This window comes from Rissa tridactyla, chromosome 2, assembly GCF_028500815.1.
Source record: "Rissa tridactyla isolate bRisTri1 chromosome 2, bRisTri1.patW.cur.20221130, whole genome shotgun sequence".
NCBI lineage: Eukaryota > Metazoa > Chordata > Aves > Charadriiformes > Laridae > Rissa > Rissa tridactyla.
The window spans coordinates 112,266,324-112,285,239 of record NC_071467.1 but is presented as its reverse complement, the minus strand read 5'-3'; the positions used below and the strand labels follow the sequence as shown (position 1 = coordinate 112,285,239).

General features: G+C 40.4%; 1 protein-coding gene across 3 annotated transcripts; it reads left to right on the top strand.

Annotated features, from left to right (window-relative positions):
* Positions 1-4,035: 4,035 nt before the first annotated feature.
* On the top strand, positions 4,036-11,373 carry YAE1 (YAE1 maturation factor of ABCE1). Of its 3 annotated transcripts, XM_054192440.1 has the most exons (5): positions 4,036-4,129; positions 5,000-5,317; positions 6,932-7,053; positions 7,474-7,742; positions 10,011-11,373. In XM_054192440.1, exons 2-5 carry the CDS (start codon positions 5,201-5,203, stop codon positions 10,091-10,093), a joined length of 591 nt encoding a protein of 196 aa, XP_054048415.1. In that variant the 5' UTR covers positions 4,036-4,129; positions 5,000-5,200; the 3' UTR covers positions 10,094-11,373. The 3 variants fall into 3 exon arrangements, with proteins under 3 accessions (XP_054048415.1, XP_054048413.1, XP_054048414.1); XM_054192438.1 differs by having other exon boundaries at positions 7,474-11,373; XM_054192439.1 differs by lacking the exon at positions 4,036-4,129 and adding an exon at positions 4,202-4,221 and having other exon boundaries at positions 7,474-11,373.
* Positions 11,374-18,916: the final 7,543 nt, after the last annotated feature.

Below are 18,916 nucleotides of genomic sequence, written 5' to 3'. Positions count from 1 at the left end.
CGAAGCATGCCTAGGGAAAGCAGGAGGGGAAAAAATTATTCTTTTGCTTAACCAGTTCCACTTATAATTCAGTACAAGCCAAACTGCTGGCTGTCCATGGAATATTCAGGAAAGGTTTCTTTTTTTGCCAGGATCTGAAATGGTAATGATTCTGCAAGTAGGAAAACTGCCCTGTTGTAACATTTAAATATGAAAGTTCTGTGCTTTGGTAATACAGGGGAAGGAAGAGGCAGGAAACTATTCTCTGCCTTGAAAACACTTGTGTGAGAAGTAATGGCAAAATGGTTATTAAGATTCCTGTGGTGCTCTGATGTGACTGTTAGGCATTTACCCTTGATACATTCATAAATTTCTAGCTCTTTTCCATATTCTTCCATTTTCTTCTGACATTAAATGAGACATTTTGACTCAAAGTGTTGTACAATATTATCATATGTTATTAAAGAAGAGAGAAGTGATTTCACAAAAACAGGGACGTGATTCCTATGTATTACTTACCTTCATCACAAGAGGGTGACAGGGTTTTACTAGTAAATTGCCTTAATATCCTGAGAGAGAGATGTTACAGGAAAACACAGAAATGTATATTTATTACTGTGCCCTGGTAATAATCATCGATCCTAGAGGTTTATTTTAACCCTCTTGTTTAATTTAGGGTCATTATAGTCTCCTGTGATGTGAGCTGCAATATTTAAAACCTCATTAGTGCTATGACCTTGCAGTTAACCTGTTAGCTCACTGTTTCCTTCTCAGTGGTAGATCTGGAAGCAAAGGATTTAAGCACTGGAGGTCACTGTATTATTATTGCAACATGGAGCCAGCAGTACACAACCCCACCACCCGTCGCATGAAGGAAAAATGCAGAGAGACAAGATCAGGACAGAGACAAAGGTTGCACGTGAGCATGAGTATGTCTGTCTTGTTGCTGTTGTAGGCAGTCCTACGAATGCCCTGTTATTCACCATATTCAAGGAAAACAGACTAGAATCTGACCAGGCAGCAGAGCCACATACCTGGAAAAGACTACAGACCGGACCATAGGCAGAATACACATTTTGGGAGGGACTTACAGTTTAAGGCTCTTCAGAAACTGCAATGTTTGTTGACAATGTATATACCATCCTTATTAAATATTGATGCCTTTCATTCTCGTCACATTTAAATAGCTTATTCTTTCCCATTATGTTTTAGCCTTGTTTACTACAGAGAACAAGTGAACAATGATTTCCGTGTTCTTGAAGTTCATCCAAATACCATTTAATAGCTGTGATTTCTTAAAAGGTTTATATTACTCCCAAAATTAGAGGCAATGAAACATGGTTCTGTCGGTGCATGACAATAAGCATTGTATGATTGGAGAATAACTTACAGTGTAAATAGTACTCTGCCCTAGGCCCTTCACAAGCCTTAGCTCTACTCTGACAGAGACAGCAGTACACAACAATAGAAATTGCCCTAGTGAGAATGTGGTCATCCTGCCCCACAGTAGCCCATACGCAGCACAAGTCCTGGCTATATAATGAACCACCCTTCAAAAAAGCTTGAACTCTTGAGGTGTCTTTGGGCATTATGAGGAAATCCATTGGCTGCTCCTGTCAGTTTGGGTTTGAAGCACTGATGACTTGAAGAGAAGAGTGTGTAATAACGATCTGAATGGGAGCAATGCTTTATCTGAAGGATTATGTACAGTAATAAAGGGGTAAAGGAGCATCCCATGCCAACGTTCATATATTTTACCTTTGGTGATCACTTGTGGCTGATGGCTTAACTAACAGTAAACCTTACTGCTAAGATGAAGCTGACAGAAATCCTTTGTAATGATCTCCTGCAACCCGCTGGTAGTCCTAAGCTCTGCATGACTGTATAACGGCCCCTCTGGAACCTCTCCCCAGTACTCCAGGTGTGCAGGGAATAACTGCTGAGCCAAGCATGTTCATCGCTCAGAGGTACCTTTGCTATAACTGATACCATAAGCCTAAAATTAGCTAGTTTTTACTCTTAGATATGGCAGTGACAAACTTTACAATGGGTCACAAATCAACTACTACTTCGTTTTTCACATTTTCCGGTAACTTTTCTTTATTCTGCAAAAATGCCAGAGCTTTTTTGTAGCCTGTGAAATATTGTTCTTGTGTTTTGATCCTTTGGCATATGTCATTACAAAGCTTCACCACAACACACAGACACTGCTTTATTTAGAACACACATAGGTGTGGAAAACATCCACACCCTGAGGCACTACACTTCACCCTCAAGCACTGCCAGCAACCCTGTCAAGAGCATCAGCATACAATCAACTTGTCTTCAAGTTGCAACTACGCTTCATAACCCAACAATGCTGCTCGACGTATACAATATGATTCACGAAATTATCTACCCACAACTACTGAGAGAAAGGGGTGGGAATATGAGCTTTCATCATTGTTTCTCATGGTTATACAGACTTATCTTAAACAAACATCTGTGTGGAATGATTGACTTTGGTAAATGTAAGACATTTAAATTGAGATAGTGTGAATTTGTGAAACTCACGGTGACCCTGAGCCATGACCGCTGTATCTTTTCCAGAAGAGCAAGAGGCTGAGGGGACAGACTGTAAGATGATAAGTAAAGGGTTAACCCAGGTTTAGTAGTGCCATTATGACCGGTCATGAGGGGTCACGAGTTTCCGTTATTAGAGTGTTTTTCTGTGACTATGCATTTGTGCATGCGAGCTATATTCAGCGTTGTTGCCTGTTTAAAAAAATTGGCAGAGCTAGCTAAATAAGCCTCTACCAGACAGGAGGTGCAAGTGATAAAACTGGGCTAGGAAATCAGCGACCACGGACATGTATAGTAACTGCTGAGGAACAGATATGCACAGTTCTGGCCATTCAGAGGCACCAGTGTTATTTCATCCAGACACACAAGTTTCTACTTGGGTTACTTGGCCCCTCATACCTCAGCACGCAACAGCAGTGAGCGTCTGAGAAGGACCATGAGCAGGAGGACAGGCTGTCTCTCTGCAAAACAGAAGGGACAAGGGGAATGAGAGTGCTGTGGCCGTGTGAGGCCCAGCATGAGATCGTTCATCTCTCAGTACCTGCCGTGTAAGGGCAGGCTCTGCTGTCATCCGCAGCAGTGTTCCTAGCCCAGCTGTGATGAATGTCACCAGCCATCCCTGGGACAGGAGGTGGGGGACGCCTGGCAGCCGCCCGGGGGATGAGCGTGGCGCCATGGCCAGCCCGGTAAATGAGGAACCAGCCTCTCCAGACGAGGAGCAAACGTGCTCCCTCTCAGGAACCCCCAGAAGCACTCGGTACACGAGGGCATTTACTGTAGGTAACAGGAGGTAGCAATTTGGAGAAACACACAACTTGCATTCAAGGTTGGTATATAATATGTTTATGAAGATTAACCAACTTATGCTCATCAGCCAAATGCAGCATGCACCGAGACGAACACTTTATCCTGCTGTATTTATGTCAAAAGCATATTAGTGTTTTCTCTAATAGAAGCAAGCAATGAAACACTTGACTCCTGCTGGCACCTTTCATATTAAAAAGCACTTATTATTGTAATGCCTAAATCTTGTAGAGGACAGCTTAAGGGCGCACCTGACACACAAGGACCTTGAGGATTCAGCAGCCAACAAGGCAGATTTTTTATTTTTTTTAAAATTCCACAACTTATGACTGAAAAGAGGATGAAACTTCTGTGCCCCGGGGAAAGGTGCCCCGGGAAATACTCTCCCCACCCCCGGCCTGAGGGCACTGTGGAGCCGGGAGAGGGCTTCACAATAGCGGCTCCTTCCCCCGCCGGCGCCCGGCTTCCTCCCCACCCCTCAGCCGGCAGGAGGGCCCAGCGGACCGCTCACCCCGTCCCGCCTCCTTGACAGGGATGCGAGGCTGCGCCCGCACTCAAGATGGCCGCCCTCCTCCAGTGTCTCAGACGGACTTTGAAGCCAAGGAGCTGCTGGTTAAGATGGCGTCAGCTTACCTACGGCTTCAGCAGAGCTTGCCCTCGGCCAACATGGCTGCCGCTCCCTTAATTGCTGCCGCTCCCTTAATTGCTTCCGACGGCGGTGAAGCCAGTTTGCCCTCAGTCAAGATGGCGGCCCCCAGCGAGCGGCGTTAGAGCGACGGCTGTGGTGAGGGGACGGGGCGCGGGGCTGCGCTGGCGGCGGGGCCCCGGGCAGCGGCCGGGAGAGGCGAGGCGAGGCGAGGCTGTGCCTGCCGCCAGGTCGGGGAGAAGGAAGGTTCCCCGCTTGTGGGGAGCTGGGCAGCTGCCGGGCTGAGCGGCCGGCCGTGAAATGGCCGGTCAGGGCCTGGCCGGCGGGGGCCCTGCGGGCTCGGCGGAGGTTGTGGCGGGGAGTGGTGGGGCCGGTGGGGCGCAGCTGTGGCCGGCCGCAGGGAGGGAGCCTGCAGGCTGCGGGACTCCAGCCGGTCGCGTCCCGGGAAAAGCAGCGTGGGCGAGCGCGGGGTGGCTCTTGTGGCCCTCGGGTCCCCGAGAGCCGCTGGTGCCTCTGCAAGAGACAGCATTTGTGGGTTGTAAGAATTTCCACTGATGAAATGAAGGTTTTCTTCCGTGGAAGAGGGGAAATAATCCAATTATGTTTTTTTCCCTCTGCCATAGAACAATCTACTTCTTCATTCAGAATATAACGGGGTATTTCTACTCGAGATTTATAAGGTGCTGAAGTATTTGGCGTAACCAGAAAACTGAAAATCAAAGCTGAAAAGTCCTTGCTAGTTATTAGCTCTGCAGGCGACTGCCTATGCGGATAACTCAATGCACCGCATGGAGGCTATATGGGGCTATTTGTCAGCTGCTATCAGAATCAAGCCATAAAGTTGTTTCTGCCTACTGTTCGTGTACTAGCAACACTTAGGAATGCTAATTTGACGTGCATATGCGTGTCACTACCATAAGAAGGGAAGAAACTATAGTGTCTTAAGTTATCCTTATAAATGACAGAAGTTGCTTTACCATTGATGATCTGACTGTTTTCTCTTGACAGATGCGCCTAGATGGTAAACAGCATCTGTTTTCCGTGTGGAAATGAATGTACGGGTTGAATAATCAGCTCCGTACATGACTTCTCTTCAGAACTCACAGTTTTTGCCTATACTGCTAGTCTGACACTTAGCCAGAGGGACTTTTGAAGGTTTTTCAGTATTTTTTTACCACATAAACAGAGGTCGTAGTCATCGCTGCTGTTATGTCCTGGGTACAAGTTGCAGTCAGCCGATCCAGTGAGGATATATTTGATGAAGAAGCAGATGAGATGTATCTACTACAGAAAGAATGGAACAGCACCATGAAAAAAAGATTGAAGGTATTTCTATAACAATGGTTTAATTGTCTTTTTTAAGCATTTTAGATTTACTGATACATACCTTGATACACATATGGCTGATTTAAAGGGAAAGCTGAGAGTGGCTGCTTAGAAGTTATTGTGGCTTAGGTTCTTCTGAATGCAGCAGGATTTTACATAAACTCCATCCTAGTAGTCTATCAGAGCAAAGTACTTTTTTACTAAAAGTCATTGGCTCCCTCTGTACAACCATGTGTATTTGTGAAAGGCAGTGCTAAATTCTGATGCGAGCTATTTGCTTCGTACTTGTAGGTATGCCATTAGTAAAGGTAGGGCAACACAGCTAAACAGTGCTATTAAAAAAAAATACGAGATGTTTGGATTTTTAAGTAGAGTTCTTCATCAGTCAGATTTAAGATGTGTGACTCCGTGTGGAACCACAATTGGACGTTGCGGTCTAGGTAGTTCTTTGGCTTATTTATTCTCACAGTGAAAAACTTATTTTATGAAAGCTTGTTTCTGCAGCCCTTCCCTCCCTGGAATTCCACAGGGAACAAAGACAGTACATAAACCCAGGTTACTTCAACAGATACAGTGGGGCCAGTAGGGCTCGTCTGTTCACGGGTGAACAGCATTTGGATGAAGAACATGAATGGAAGCTGTTGTGTAGGCTGTTGACGGGGAAGGGTATTACAACAGCGTTGTTGTATTATTCTCCAAGGAAAAGTTTCCTGCATCTGTGTCCCTTGAAAAGACTGGTTTTCTTAAGGGGCTCTTTAGTGTTCTTACACAAATCCCTCTGGTATTTTATGAGTAGGTACTGCAAAATCATAAAATGTTATTGAGGCTAGAGGTTTATGTTGAACAAAATAAAGAAACATTCTCATTCCTGGCTATTTCTCTAGCAAGGCAACCAGTTTTCTTCTCTCATGAGCAAATAGAAGTTTTCACTCTTACAACTTGCAATTTTGGTGTGAAAAAAGTTAAGAATTATTCTGCGTTATATAGTAATGTGATTAGAATATAAAGAAATGAATTTGCATTACAGTCGTTAGCTGTTTCTTCCAGAAAGCAATCTCAGTGTTATGTGTATGTGTGAGACTCTCTTCCCATCACCATCTTTTTTCCCATGTAGCTCTTGAATTGAGTGAAATCAGGCAAGTAGAGTAGCAAGGCTCAATAACTAGGTTTGTAAAGGTACATGGATTATGGCTAGGAGAGTACCTCTGCTAAAAAGGAACTTTTGCAGCCTATCTGTTTGTAAATGTCTAGAAAACCATATGAGGCTATTCTTATAGGAATTTTTCATATAGGGGTTGGTCATCACAAAAGCAAACGTGCTTTCCTGCAGACTTGTCTTATTTTTTTCATGTTTCTAAAAATACTTTTCTCATTTTCTGACCTTTCTAGGGATCCTTTTGGAAAAGAACTTGATCTTACAAGTCAGTACCTCATAAAGCACTGCAAAAAGCATGTTTTGGTTTGGCAGCATGGGTGTATGTAGCTGGGAGGATGTTCAAACCTATAAGTTGTAATTTAAGAGACTGAATACTTGGTCAAACTTTTTCATTATGACATTGTCATAGATCAAATTTTTCACATTGTGAACAGCTTGTTTCATCACTCCTATTTTAGGAAGGCTATAGGGATGGAATTGAGGCTGGGAAAGAACTCGCACTCCAAGAAGGCTTCAATCAAGGTTATAGACACGGTGCTGAGCTGATGATTAGCTGCGGCCAGGTCAGAGGAACCCTGAAGTAAGTTACAAACTTTTTAAGGCTGTATGCCTGTGGAGGGTGTGTATGGAAGGAGCATGCATGCAGGTTTGGGTTTGTTTTAATTAATACAAAAAAAAAAAAAAGTGCATTGTGAATCTTTCCAAAGTGAGCAACCTGAGAATTCTCAGGTCTTGAATACAGTGAATTGCCTACCTGGGTGTAGAGTGATCATTGTTAGAAATCGTCTTTCGGTTGCTCTTTGATAATTAGCTGAATCTACATCTTTAAGTTCAATATTCAGTTCTGCTTGAATTGCCCAGAAACCACGAATGAAACATATATACATTTATATGGTATAGATATCTTGTCGTGTTGCTATCTCCCTTCAGCAACTGGAAGTCTGTGTGGATACGTGTAATCACTTCTTGTTTGCTTTTTTTTGTTTCCTTCATTTATCAGTGCTCTCTTATCCTGGTGTCATCTTAATGGACATGATTCTGCCTTAAGTAAGATAAATAATCTTCTCGATGTGATTGGAAAGCATGAAGAAGATGTGCTTCAACATCTGAATTCTATCGAACAACAGACACATCTCGGACAGATTTTAGATTCTGTTCAGGACATGGACCTTAATCACACAGCTCCAGCTGGGACAGACTACAATGAAGTTAAAGCTGAAAAACACAAAGACATTGGCAGCTTTGGTGAAAACATTTGTCAAAATAATGGTGAGGTTGATTCCTTGCAGTGTGGCGAGGCAAAACTCTGCACAGCTCCTGAAAGGTCAACCCTTGCTTGGGTTAAAAAGCAGACTATTTGGCTAGTAGAGCAACTGGGCTTATCACTGGATATACTCCATCATGTCCAGCAACTAGAACATTAGTTTTTCTGTTGTGTGGTATTTAAAATTCTCTCAACTGGATTTGATTCTCAGTTTGTGGACCATGTACAGGCTGATGTATGCTTCATTTTAGGGAAATCTGATTTTGATACTTCCCAGTAGAGGTAATTTCTGTAAATCTTCACCATGCTTTGGCTCTTGGCAAAAAAAAAAAAAAAAAAACCACCAAAAAAACCACCTTCTTGCTTTCAATCTTAAACATAACTTTCACAGAAAGGGGAAATTACTTTTAAAGCTCCACAAAGATTTACTAAGCATGTTTCTGTTCTGTGTCAGAAGCTAGCATTTCACCTTCACTTTCTCTTTGGCAGCAGTTTGGAAATGGAGCAGTTCCCTTAAATCGCCTCTAAATAGGTCCCCTCTAATATCTAAGAAACAAATGCCCAGTGCTATGGACAAGCTATTCTTGTACAATAAGCTGCTGTTGAGAATATGCTATGTCTATGCAAAACAGAATGGGATTTGCTAGAGTTCTGTGACTCTAGTCACTATATAAAATGCAGGAATTTTTCACCTTTTGTCAAAACCTTCCTCTTATCTTTTGTAACCACTATTCAGTGCACTTTCACAGTTAAAAACTATTTTTTCCTCCTCATACAGTTCTATTTATTTAACTTTTGCTGAAAACACACCATTCTCTTCAAATGCAGGATTACTGACAATTGGATTGTTTTACTGTTAGACCATCTACTCTTACCCTGTTAGACCACACTGAACACGTTTCCAGTCTAATTAACTTCCTTGTGTTATTTTTGTATTTATTTTGCCAGTCCCTCTAGCCTGAACTCTTTCCCTCACTCCTGTAGTGTTTTTCCCAAACTCTTCAAGGAAGGCAGGCTTATTCACCTTCTCTTGGAAACATGTTGTTAGCCACACATGCATATTTCTGACAACTTTGTATTTCTCTGCCAACATTCTGTATTTGACTCCTTTTCCTCTTGTTTGCCTTAGCTGTAGCTGCATATTGCTCTGGTCAGGAAGTCTTTCTCTTTGTGAATACCTATCTCTGTTTTACACGAATTAAACTGATTTACAGTAAGTTAGGAATTTGCTTGTTTTAAGTTGCTTGCGACTTTCCTTCATGTCTGAGATAAAGCAGGTCTAGACAGAGACGAACTGAATTCTTGAACAGCCAACTTAACTATACTTAAAAGAAAATGAAATCACAAAAGCGTTTTATAGTTTGAGCCCAGAAAAAAAGCTAAGGTGAAAATGACTTGATTTTCAGAGACTGAGTTTACAACTTTCTTAATAAAGGCTCTATTATCCTGCCACGGAGTTGGTGGACTAAGTTTGGCTGCCATTCAGTACCACTTCTTCATTAGGGGAAAGCAGAACTGCAATTAAGAGTCTCTTATTGAACTTGTTTCTGAAATAGTGGACAAACAGGGCTGTCTACATTAATTACACACGTACAAAATTGTTCAAACAACTTTCTTTTTTTCGTTTTATTTAGTGTAATGCTGACATGGATAAACATTACTTTTCTACAAGTGCGTGCCTGTATCACGTATTGTTAGACAAATTTCCTCCATACTGTGGTAGAATGTGGTGCAGACAAAAATAAAGGTTACTAGAGAAGTGTTAGACTTTCCAAATTTGGAAGTTTAAAAATGTAAATTCAAGAGTGTTACTTCTATGTATCTAATAACATGCAAAAAGGAAACTCCATTCACAAATTACTAAGTAGACAGTGAGCTTGCCAAGTTCCCTCCAACTACTTCTGCAAATGCAATCAGCGCCAGGGAAAATATTTCTTTCTTCTTTGATTATGAAACAATAGATTGTGTGTTTCACTTATCTGTCATAATAACTTCTGTACTAGCTGTGGAATTACTTTCCTCCACTGCGCCCAAAGCTTCTGTGCTTACTGTGGGGTTATTTTTTTCTGTGTTACCACCCAGAGTTTCCAGTTTAGCTGCAGAGAGATTTTCTTTTGGGTTGTCTGTAATACTTGGCTTATCTGTCACTAGCAAATCTTGCTCACCAGCCACAGGAAGACTTTTTTCAAGACTATTAGAATCTGTAATTCGCTCACATGATGGTTCAGGGTTTTTTTTCATGTCTGCTTCCATGTCTTGTGTTTCGCTCTTAGCTTTCACCTTGGCAGCATTCCTGAAAATAGCTCTCATGACAACTGGGACTGACATGCAACTGAAGGAGGAAATGAAACATTAGTCACTACTACAGACTTCATCCATTCTTCAACGCATTTCTTTTTTTTTTTTAAACTGTGGCTGACACAGGAATGATAGGTGTGACAAACAGCACTGGCACCTCGCATCTTTTTGCCTTGTACAACCTAATAGGCATGACTTTGTAACTACAATATAATGATATGTGATATACCAGAAACATATGTTGACACAATGAAATCAAGTGCTGGGTCTTTGAGCTTAGCAGTGCAAAGGAGCTTTGATAGAAAAAGTAGGAGGGTTTGGTAAAAAAAAAAAAAACAACTCATAAGAGTGCTTTTAATGAAAACCTAAACTAATACTATTGAAATATATTTATTTGTGCTGAGTTTTTATAATTGTAACTTTTGTGTATTGTATAAGACGTGTACAGAGCATACCTTCTCAAAAACACTATCTACACTAGAGGAGTTTTTTTTCCATTCTAACAACACAGTTACCTGGTTCCGGGAATAGTATCTAGTATTCTGTCACTTAACACAGGGCAGGCTAATTAAACAGGTTCAAAATGCAGCCTCTATTGAATTTGCTGTCATCAAATAGATATACTAGCTTATGCCAAATGAATTAGTGCTCTCAGTCCTTTCTCTGGCATACGTTCATATATCACAGCAACTTGTCTCTCCTGTAATTTGTTTCAGAAAACAAGCCAGAGATGGCATTGTAGACATGCCATATACACCTCACTTTCTGAAAAGAAGCACTGATTGATATTAAGTAGATGTGGAAGAAGTCCTTTCCCTGCTGTTCTAAGTTACACCAGTCAGGAAGGAGACTGTTGTCAGCTAGAGTCTTCAGAGAAGCATATTTACAAAAGAAAAAAGCATCTTTAAACTCTCTTCATTCAGAAGCATTTCCCTGCCCCACATGCTTTCTTCTAGAAAGGAACACTATGACTGACTATTAATGTTTAAAAATTTTGAAAGAGATACTTGAGACACTGAAGTAGCTTATTGTCACTATTATAATATAACTTCTTACTAGAGTGAAGTTTTCTGGTTGCTGAATTTATGGCATTGTGAACGCACATGATATTTCCATTCAATGGACATCTGAGGTTCATTCCAAATGTTATGAAATAAAATAAAACTACTTACCGCTTCACAGCTCTTGTTATAAAATCGTCACTAGAATTTAGAGTTGGATCTTGAGGATTTAAATGAAGGCGACACTGGACTTCTCTGGAGGTTATAACATCAATTATCACTAAGAAAGAAGAGAATATAAGTATTTCAAAATAAACATTTTTATAAACATTGAAAACTGCCCTCTCATTTTGATACTTCAAGAGAGGTAAGATTGAAGTTGATGGGAAGGGGCTTGCAGCAATGCTCTGGCATAAGACTTGCTTTGTTCTAATATACTTAAATCAGAAACAGTAGAAGTTACAATTTATTAATTAACTGCAGGCCAAGACAGAATAGGACTCGAATATTTACATTTACTTTCTGTTTTATGCTGAATACAGAACGCTTTTTAGTAAGCAGTTTATACACAAGTGCTACTTTGTGTTTTTCATGGGTTGTACACCATTGAGAGTAGCTCTTAGAATGTTCTTGCCACTGAGCATGGTGCAAGAGCCTAGGTAGAACCAAGTCCCTTGTCAGCCCAATAAAAAGGACAGTATCAATTATTCCACACGTACCACAGGCTAAATTCTCTTTCACGGGATGAAGGAAAAAGACAGAAAAGCTGGTGTTCTTGTGTGGTACCACTTCAAAGTAAAGCAGTTCTGAATCATCTAGAAATAAAATTACTATTTAGTGATATCCACCTATTGAACCTGGACTCTTTTTGGCTGAATCACATGCCAGAATTTTAAAAATATTGATATAGTAGAATCTAATTGCTCATTACTTCGGCAACTTAGTTTATGCTTTAGAAGTGTCAGGCCTAGGAGATTTTTTTTAAAAATATATTCAGAGTGTAATACTGGAATTAAGGATTTTTTTATCATTTAAAATACTCCAGAAGTATTGACAGCTTTGGCAAGGGAGCAGTAAATCTCTTAACACACAGCTTAGAAGCTGGTTTCTCTCTAATACTCTGCCATTACTTCCAACCACACAACTTACCTTCATGTATATGCTTCTCAGAGACGCAGCTGCTAATAAGACTGTTATATGCCACTTGATGTCGAAGAATCTCTATTACGCCAGGCACACACTTCGGATGGCTAAATGGGATTTTACTGACCAAGGCTCCTGCGAAATCTGATTTTTCTGAGCCCTTGTTTATGAAGTAACAGTGCTTTGGGCAATCTGGAAGAGACTGAACAACAAATATGGTGATATTTCAAGCACTGAAAACAAGAAAGTAAAGCTTGATGTCATCAGGCAACTGCGCAATCTGACAGCAAAAATAATTTTGGAAGACACACTTCAAGCATGTCCGTCATGTCTCTCTGCACTTCAATAGAAATGTAATCCTTGTAGGAAGCTAAATGAGATACACTCTCCCTCCCAAATGCATCCAAATTATGCAAATATACCTAAGGCCAAGTGGTCAGGAGTTCAAGTGCCACCAATTCTTCCAACTACTCTTAAGACCCCTGTGCGCTATAGAAGTGTAAACAACCATGATTTTCTCTCAGAAGGATATCATAGTAGTGCTGCTTGACAGTTGTACAAGTAGGATAGCAGTTTTGCCTGAAACCTCTTCTGGGCATCATATGTTGTTTCTCTATCCATCACTACTGCTTATTTTGGAGACGCATATTTGGTTAGAATATCTTCCGATGATTCATTCGAAGAGGAGGAGAAGAGGAGATAGTAAGAAAAAATTGCCACCTGTCCATGTTCACAGTGATTCTATGACAAAATTAGAAGTGCAGTATTGCATTGCCTACTTCAGTATGCCAAATGGGGACTGTCACCTTAAAAACAGGGCAGGGCACTTAATTAGTGGGGTCTACATTAAGCTGAAGAACAGAATAAAAGAGCTTTTCCTCGTGTGTTCATGGAGCAAAAGGGTTTCTTCTACATTCCTTTCAAGGTTAGAATTCAATTTAGCAATTTATTTCTAGAAATAAAATCTTTAACCTCAGAAGGGAAACAGTCTCCCAGCAAGTACTCATTTTAGGGAGTCGCTGAAAAGTTACAGAGCCTTTTCTGTGTATCTAATGGAAATGAAAAATTCATCCCATCTTATGGGTTTTATTGAGGAGAGCTTCGCTAAACCTTATTTTAGCATGGTGTAAACTTACTACTACCTTCTGTACCACCACCTCAAAGTCCAAGAACTATGTAGGGAACGGGCTCCGCTAACACTGCTAGTAGAAGAGAAAGAAGTGCCCTCTGCTTTTGTTGCCATGAATTGCAAAATTAATGTTCCCTAGCAAAAAAAAAAAAAAAAGTAGATCTTTGAAGCTTGTCTTGTAGTTGCTCTGCACATAAGTCTGGCAGAAAGCATCTTAGCCACCATTTTCTATTCTAAAACTTTTCCTCTACATCTAATGCAGCCTAAATTAAATATTTTTTAATTAAACAGTTATTAAAAGGGAAGCTCTCTACAGTTAAGGAACCATGGCTTTAGATAGTAATTGTTGTAATTCTTTAAACTTTTCTTCCTACCAGCCCCTTTAAAGGGAATCAGTATTCTCGGTGTTATCTAATCAAGAAATCTTTTTTGTTAAAATGGTGTGATAGGCAGCGTGACCTGTAGCATGATAAAGACCTTCAAAAATCTAGGTAAGTACCATCTTGGGACTTGGTCCTCACACCAGCCAGTAAGTTTCCTTCTTTTTAAGGCATTAATGATGAAATTCTGAGCAATTTTTGGAAGAGTAAACATCTGGGTTACACACAAACAAATTGGTATTACTTCAGCAGGCATGCACACAGTGTTTCATTAATGAGGATGAGAAGCTCACTTACTTGAAAGGGTCTAATATTATTTCATAAATAACTTGAACTATTTCCTAAAGAGCATTTAAATACTGTTGGGATTCTGGGAAGTCTGCATTGGTTGCTTATGGGGAAATATAATTCAGTATATATCTTGCAAAAGGGCAAAGTGTGTGTCAAATGCACGCTATACTCACCACAAAGAAACAGGATTTATGTGTAGACAAGTCTTCACTGCATTTTTCTTGAAGGGTAGCCTGAACAATCAGCTCATATAGAGGAGCTAGTTTCAAGCCAGTAATCTGAATTCCTGGAATCAGATGATTTTTCTTATTGGTATTTAGGTTATGGCTGTACACGAAAGCTTATATTAAAAACAAAGCCAATGTTTTGAAAAGAAAAAAAAAAACAAACACATTAATCTCCTTTCTTATTCCCTTTTTTGTTAATGGGAATTTGAGGTAGAGTATTTAAGAGCTTTGCCTGCAATTGTCATATCTTTTTTAGAACTTTGGTGGTTTGCGCTGGTTGCTAAAATGTTACACTTGGACTGATAGAACAGAACACATTCTGCCCCAGAAACCAGTTTTTCCTCTTAGAACATTAACACAGGGAAGTAAAAAGCAAATGAGCAATGCATAGTCACAGAAGTATTTAGTCTTAGAAACAATTATAACATGCCTGTGAGCCTCTGTATCTCTTCAATACTGGATGAGGACATAGGAATAGGCTGGTGGAACTTCAACACAAAAGCAGCTGGCAAATCCATGCTGAGTTCATCAGTCAGTGGCAAAAAAGCAGTGTTGCTGGAAAAAAAAAACAACAAAAACCAAACAACAAACAAGTCAAAATGAAAGCTTGTTACAGAAATTGACTTATCAAGGACTCTTAGTGCAAGGCCACTATCAGTGGTTTACTACGTTCCATACTTTTTCTGTCTTGAGAAAAGTTTTGCTTTATAAGCACAGCTATAGCCTGTAATGTTTTAAAACAAGGTTAATGTTAAGACTGGCAGAAAGGCAAAGTGAGCCACCAGAAACAGTACACAAGGATGGTTGCTAGAAATTGTTCTATAGTGATTTATTTCGGAGAACGACTTCAGACTTTCCCTCCAGCCTACCACTGCAGTAGAGAGAAATGAGGTGTCAGTATTCATGGTGGGATGACAAACTATTTTGTATAGTTAAGGTGTAATATCCCTTAATATATGCTTTATTTATACTGAAACTACACAGGAGTTGCTTGTTGAATAATAGGGAGTTAAATAATATTGTTCCAGTGGGTCCTTCTGGCTTCAAATCTATGAATAAATCCTGAGTTCAATACAACCGACACAGTTAAATATGAACACAATAGCTTTAAAGTCCATTTGGGAAAACTGGAAAAGCCGCAGGTTATAGAGTGTGTGGCTGTGGAGCATAATGCCATCAATAAAACAGAGCTTCCTGTTTTAGCAGAGGCTAAATGCAAGGTATCCTGAGGTTAGTGCCAATGGCTTGTAAATCCATTTCTGCATTGAGAAGTGTCCAGAGCCTCACCCGTCCTCTCCAGCTTGAGAATCTACAAACAGTGGAGAAAGAGGAAGTTTGTGCAGCGTATCTGTGCCTTCAACTGCCACAACTGCTTTTGTTCCACATACCTGGGAATCTGAGGGAGAAAGATAACCACATCATTTTCCTCACGTCAGCATAGATTAATCCTATGCATACAAAACACTCAATGGTGAGGTAAAGGTCAGGGCCAACTGACAGCCACAATGGCTTGGGCAGCAAGGAGAGAGAAGCTTGCACAGATCACACCCAAATGGCCAAAGTTGCCCAATGGTGATGACAGCAATACCTGCTTTTGGGACATGCCATGACATGGATCAAACAACTTCAATTTGGGTCAACAGCCAAGAAATGGGAAAGTAGTATCCTGATGTACGTTATAATTGCATTAAAGTGCATCACATAAATCAATCTGCTAAACTGGAATTTTAAATTTTATTTCTGAGTTTCATTAATGAATTTTGCTTAATGAAACAGGTAGAGCTGAAAAAGTTATCACATTAGTTATTTCTGCTTTTCTAGCTTTACCGGGATTTAGTTCTGCTTCCAAAACTTGATAGGGAGAAATGTAAAATTCAATGTTCATAGGAGTGGCTGAGGAATAAAAAAAAATAATAAAAAAAAAATGGTTACTACACATGTCAATAGAGGTAATATGTCAGGCATCTTGACACAAAGGGGAAAAAAACCCCAAAGAACAGTATAGATGCGCAGAAGGGGATTCCTTATAAGAGTACATCTCTAATTACAGGATGTGTTCAAATCACAGCATTTTCTTAGCAGTTAACAGCTAAACCCGCAGTGTATAAAGTCATCAGACATCTTTGAAAATATTAGATTAAGTTTCTATGTCTTGCACAATAACCTGTTGTTCAGCCTTAAAAATAGCTGAACTGCTAGCTTTCAGTGACTAGTCAGAAATAGAAGGGAAAATTGTAATACTTCCATAAGGGACACTCAAATCTAGCTGTGCAACAGGATAGCAGTAGAATGCATTAGCAGTATTTTTATGAACTATAACACATTAATGGATGAAGCTCATTTCTGACAATGTGCATCAGCCAAAATACTTAGCAACTGATTGTATTTGCCTTTTAGGCAACATGACTATTATCTCAGCTACCACCGCTGTCATCTCACGGTTACTCCCAAACTGTGGTTTCCCACATAACCTCAGAATATTGCTGGCTTTCCTTTTAGGCTGCTGCAAAGTCAGTGTCGCAGTAGCTGATAAACAACCTGGCTTCTTTGTGTTTTCTCCTTCTGTATGTCTGTACGCCGTCTGAGAATACAGACACAGTAAGTCCCTACAGCATATTTTATTTATACTAGAATCATGGAATGGTTAGAGTTGGAAGGAATCTTAAAGGTCACCTAGTTCCACCCTGCCCTGCCCTGGGCAGTGACACCTCCCACTAGCCCAGGCTGCTCAAAGCCCCATCCAGCCTGGCCTTGAACACTTCCAGGGATGGGGCATCCACAACTTCCCTGGGCAACCTGTTCCAGTGTCTCACCTCCCTCACAGTAAATAATTTATTCCCAATATCTAATCTAAATCTACCCTCGTTCAGTTTAAAACCATTACCTTTCGTCCTATCGCTACACTCCTTGATAAAGAGGATAATAGAGGATTTTTACTGTAAACGAGGATTAACTCAGTAGGGTTTTTTAATTACAATTCTTTGAATCCACAAAAAAGGAAAAAAAGAAAATCACCTCCAGTTCTTGGCACCAGGTGTCCTACTTTTCCATGAAGTACTTCAGTAACTCTGTTTACATCCTGTGTTCTAGTTCAAAACACATCTTGATTAGTGTTTTCTGCGTTGCAGTGCTAGCTAGGCTAATGTAAAGGATAATTTGCAGCCTTAATCAAAGGGAGACGATGCTTTCTTGGAAGTAGATGGTGTCTCCATTTGTTATGACAGCTTCCAAAACACCTTCATTCCACTCTTGCATTACTCCTAGGACTTGGGCTTCCAGTTTTAACCCTGTATCTGAACTGTTTCATGTTGCAATTTGATGTGCTATTTACCAGAAACGACGGGGGACAAAAATATTGGGATCTGCTTCATAAGGCAACACTGAACAAAAATAAGCAAGGAGTGTGTTTCAAGTTACAGAAAGCCACGCTTGCCAAGAGTACTTAATAGGCAAGATATCAAAAAGATGCTTCAAAAATCCAGAAGGAAAGCATTGCCCTCATCCCTGATTTTCCGAAAAGAATGAAAATCATTCTACAATTACCAGAGTGTTTAGGGAAATCTGTTCCCCACTTATCTGTAATCCCACTCTTTGAAAGGGGAAATGAGAAGAGGAAAGGCAGGAGAAAAAACCAGCATCCACTACTTCTGATCTAAAACCTGAGCACAAAGGGAGATATCCAAACAGCAGGACCCCAAAAGGTATATTTTACTTCTGCCACAGGGAGATCTAAACAGGACTGCCGACTTTCAGATGCACCTAGTTTGCTCCCGGTGGGTGGTCACATGCACACACCCCCAAGCTCTGCAACCAACCAGTTTCTCAGCAAGTCTCTTAGATAAAGCTCAGGAGTTCAGTAGATCATCTTGTTTGGCCTGCCTGGGGTTGGCAAACTGCTGAAAGGCTTCAAGCCTTCCACTGGGAGAAAACTCATTAGCCTTCCACATCCTGCTCTATAATTAGATCAGTTAACTTGTTTTTTAGTGAAATGAAGGGGTGGGGGTGGAGGGAAAGGGAGAAAGAGGTAGAGTTCAAGTTACCTGTCTAGAAGAGACATTGAATAAAGATCTTTTTCAAGGGCCTGTAAGGCAAAGTACCCCTTAGCTTGCATTTCACTGTGAGAGAGAGAAGACAAATGATTATTTTTGTAGGTAAACAAAAGCTAGGCTATGGATTTTAGAAGTTTTTCAAGCAAAACCTAGGTGCAACCTGTTTCCTGGAATTTGATACAGATTTGACAGGTCTTCTAGACTCTTTCCAAAGGCATCATAGTTCTTCATCCTACCAAAAAGAAACAATTGCTGTCACACTACTAAATGAGATGGATAATAAGCCTTTTATATTTAACTTGCTAAAAAAAAGCATCATTTCAGAGTGACATAGGCCCCCTCCTTATCAGATCTGGCAAGTAGCAGTACTGCTTTTAAATTTTCTTAGAAGATACCAGGAAATGTGAATCCTTGGCTCTTTTGCAAAAAAAAAAAAACCAAAAAAAACCAGTGATGTAATTATAGCTAACACTGGTTAAATATGCACTACTGAAAGCAATAGGTGTGCATGATACACAAATGTGACAGTTTATCAGCTGCAAAGTACTTTTTCTGATGTTCCAATAAAGCTAGTCATGTAGTAACACTTTCCTGATACAATGCACTTGTCCATTGTTCTTTTCATCAAAATATCAAGGATTGTATTAATATTGCACCCTGT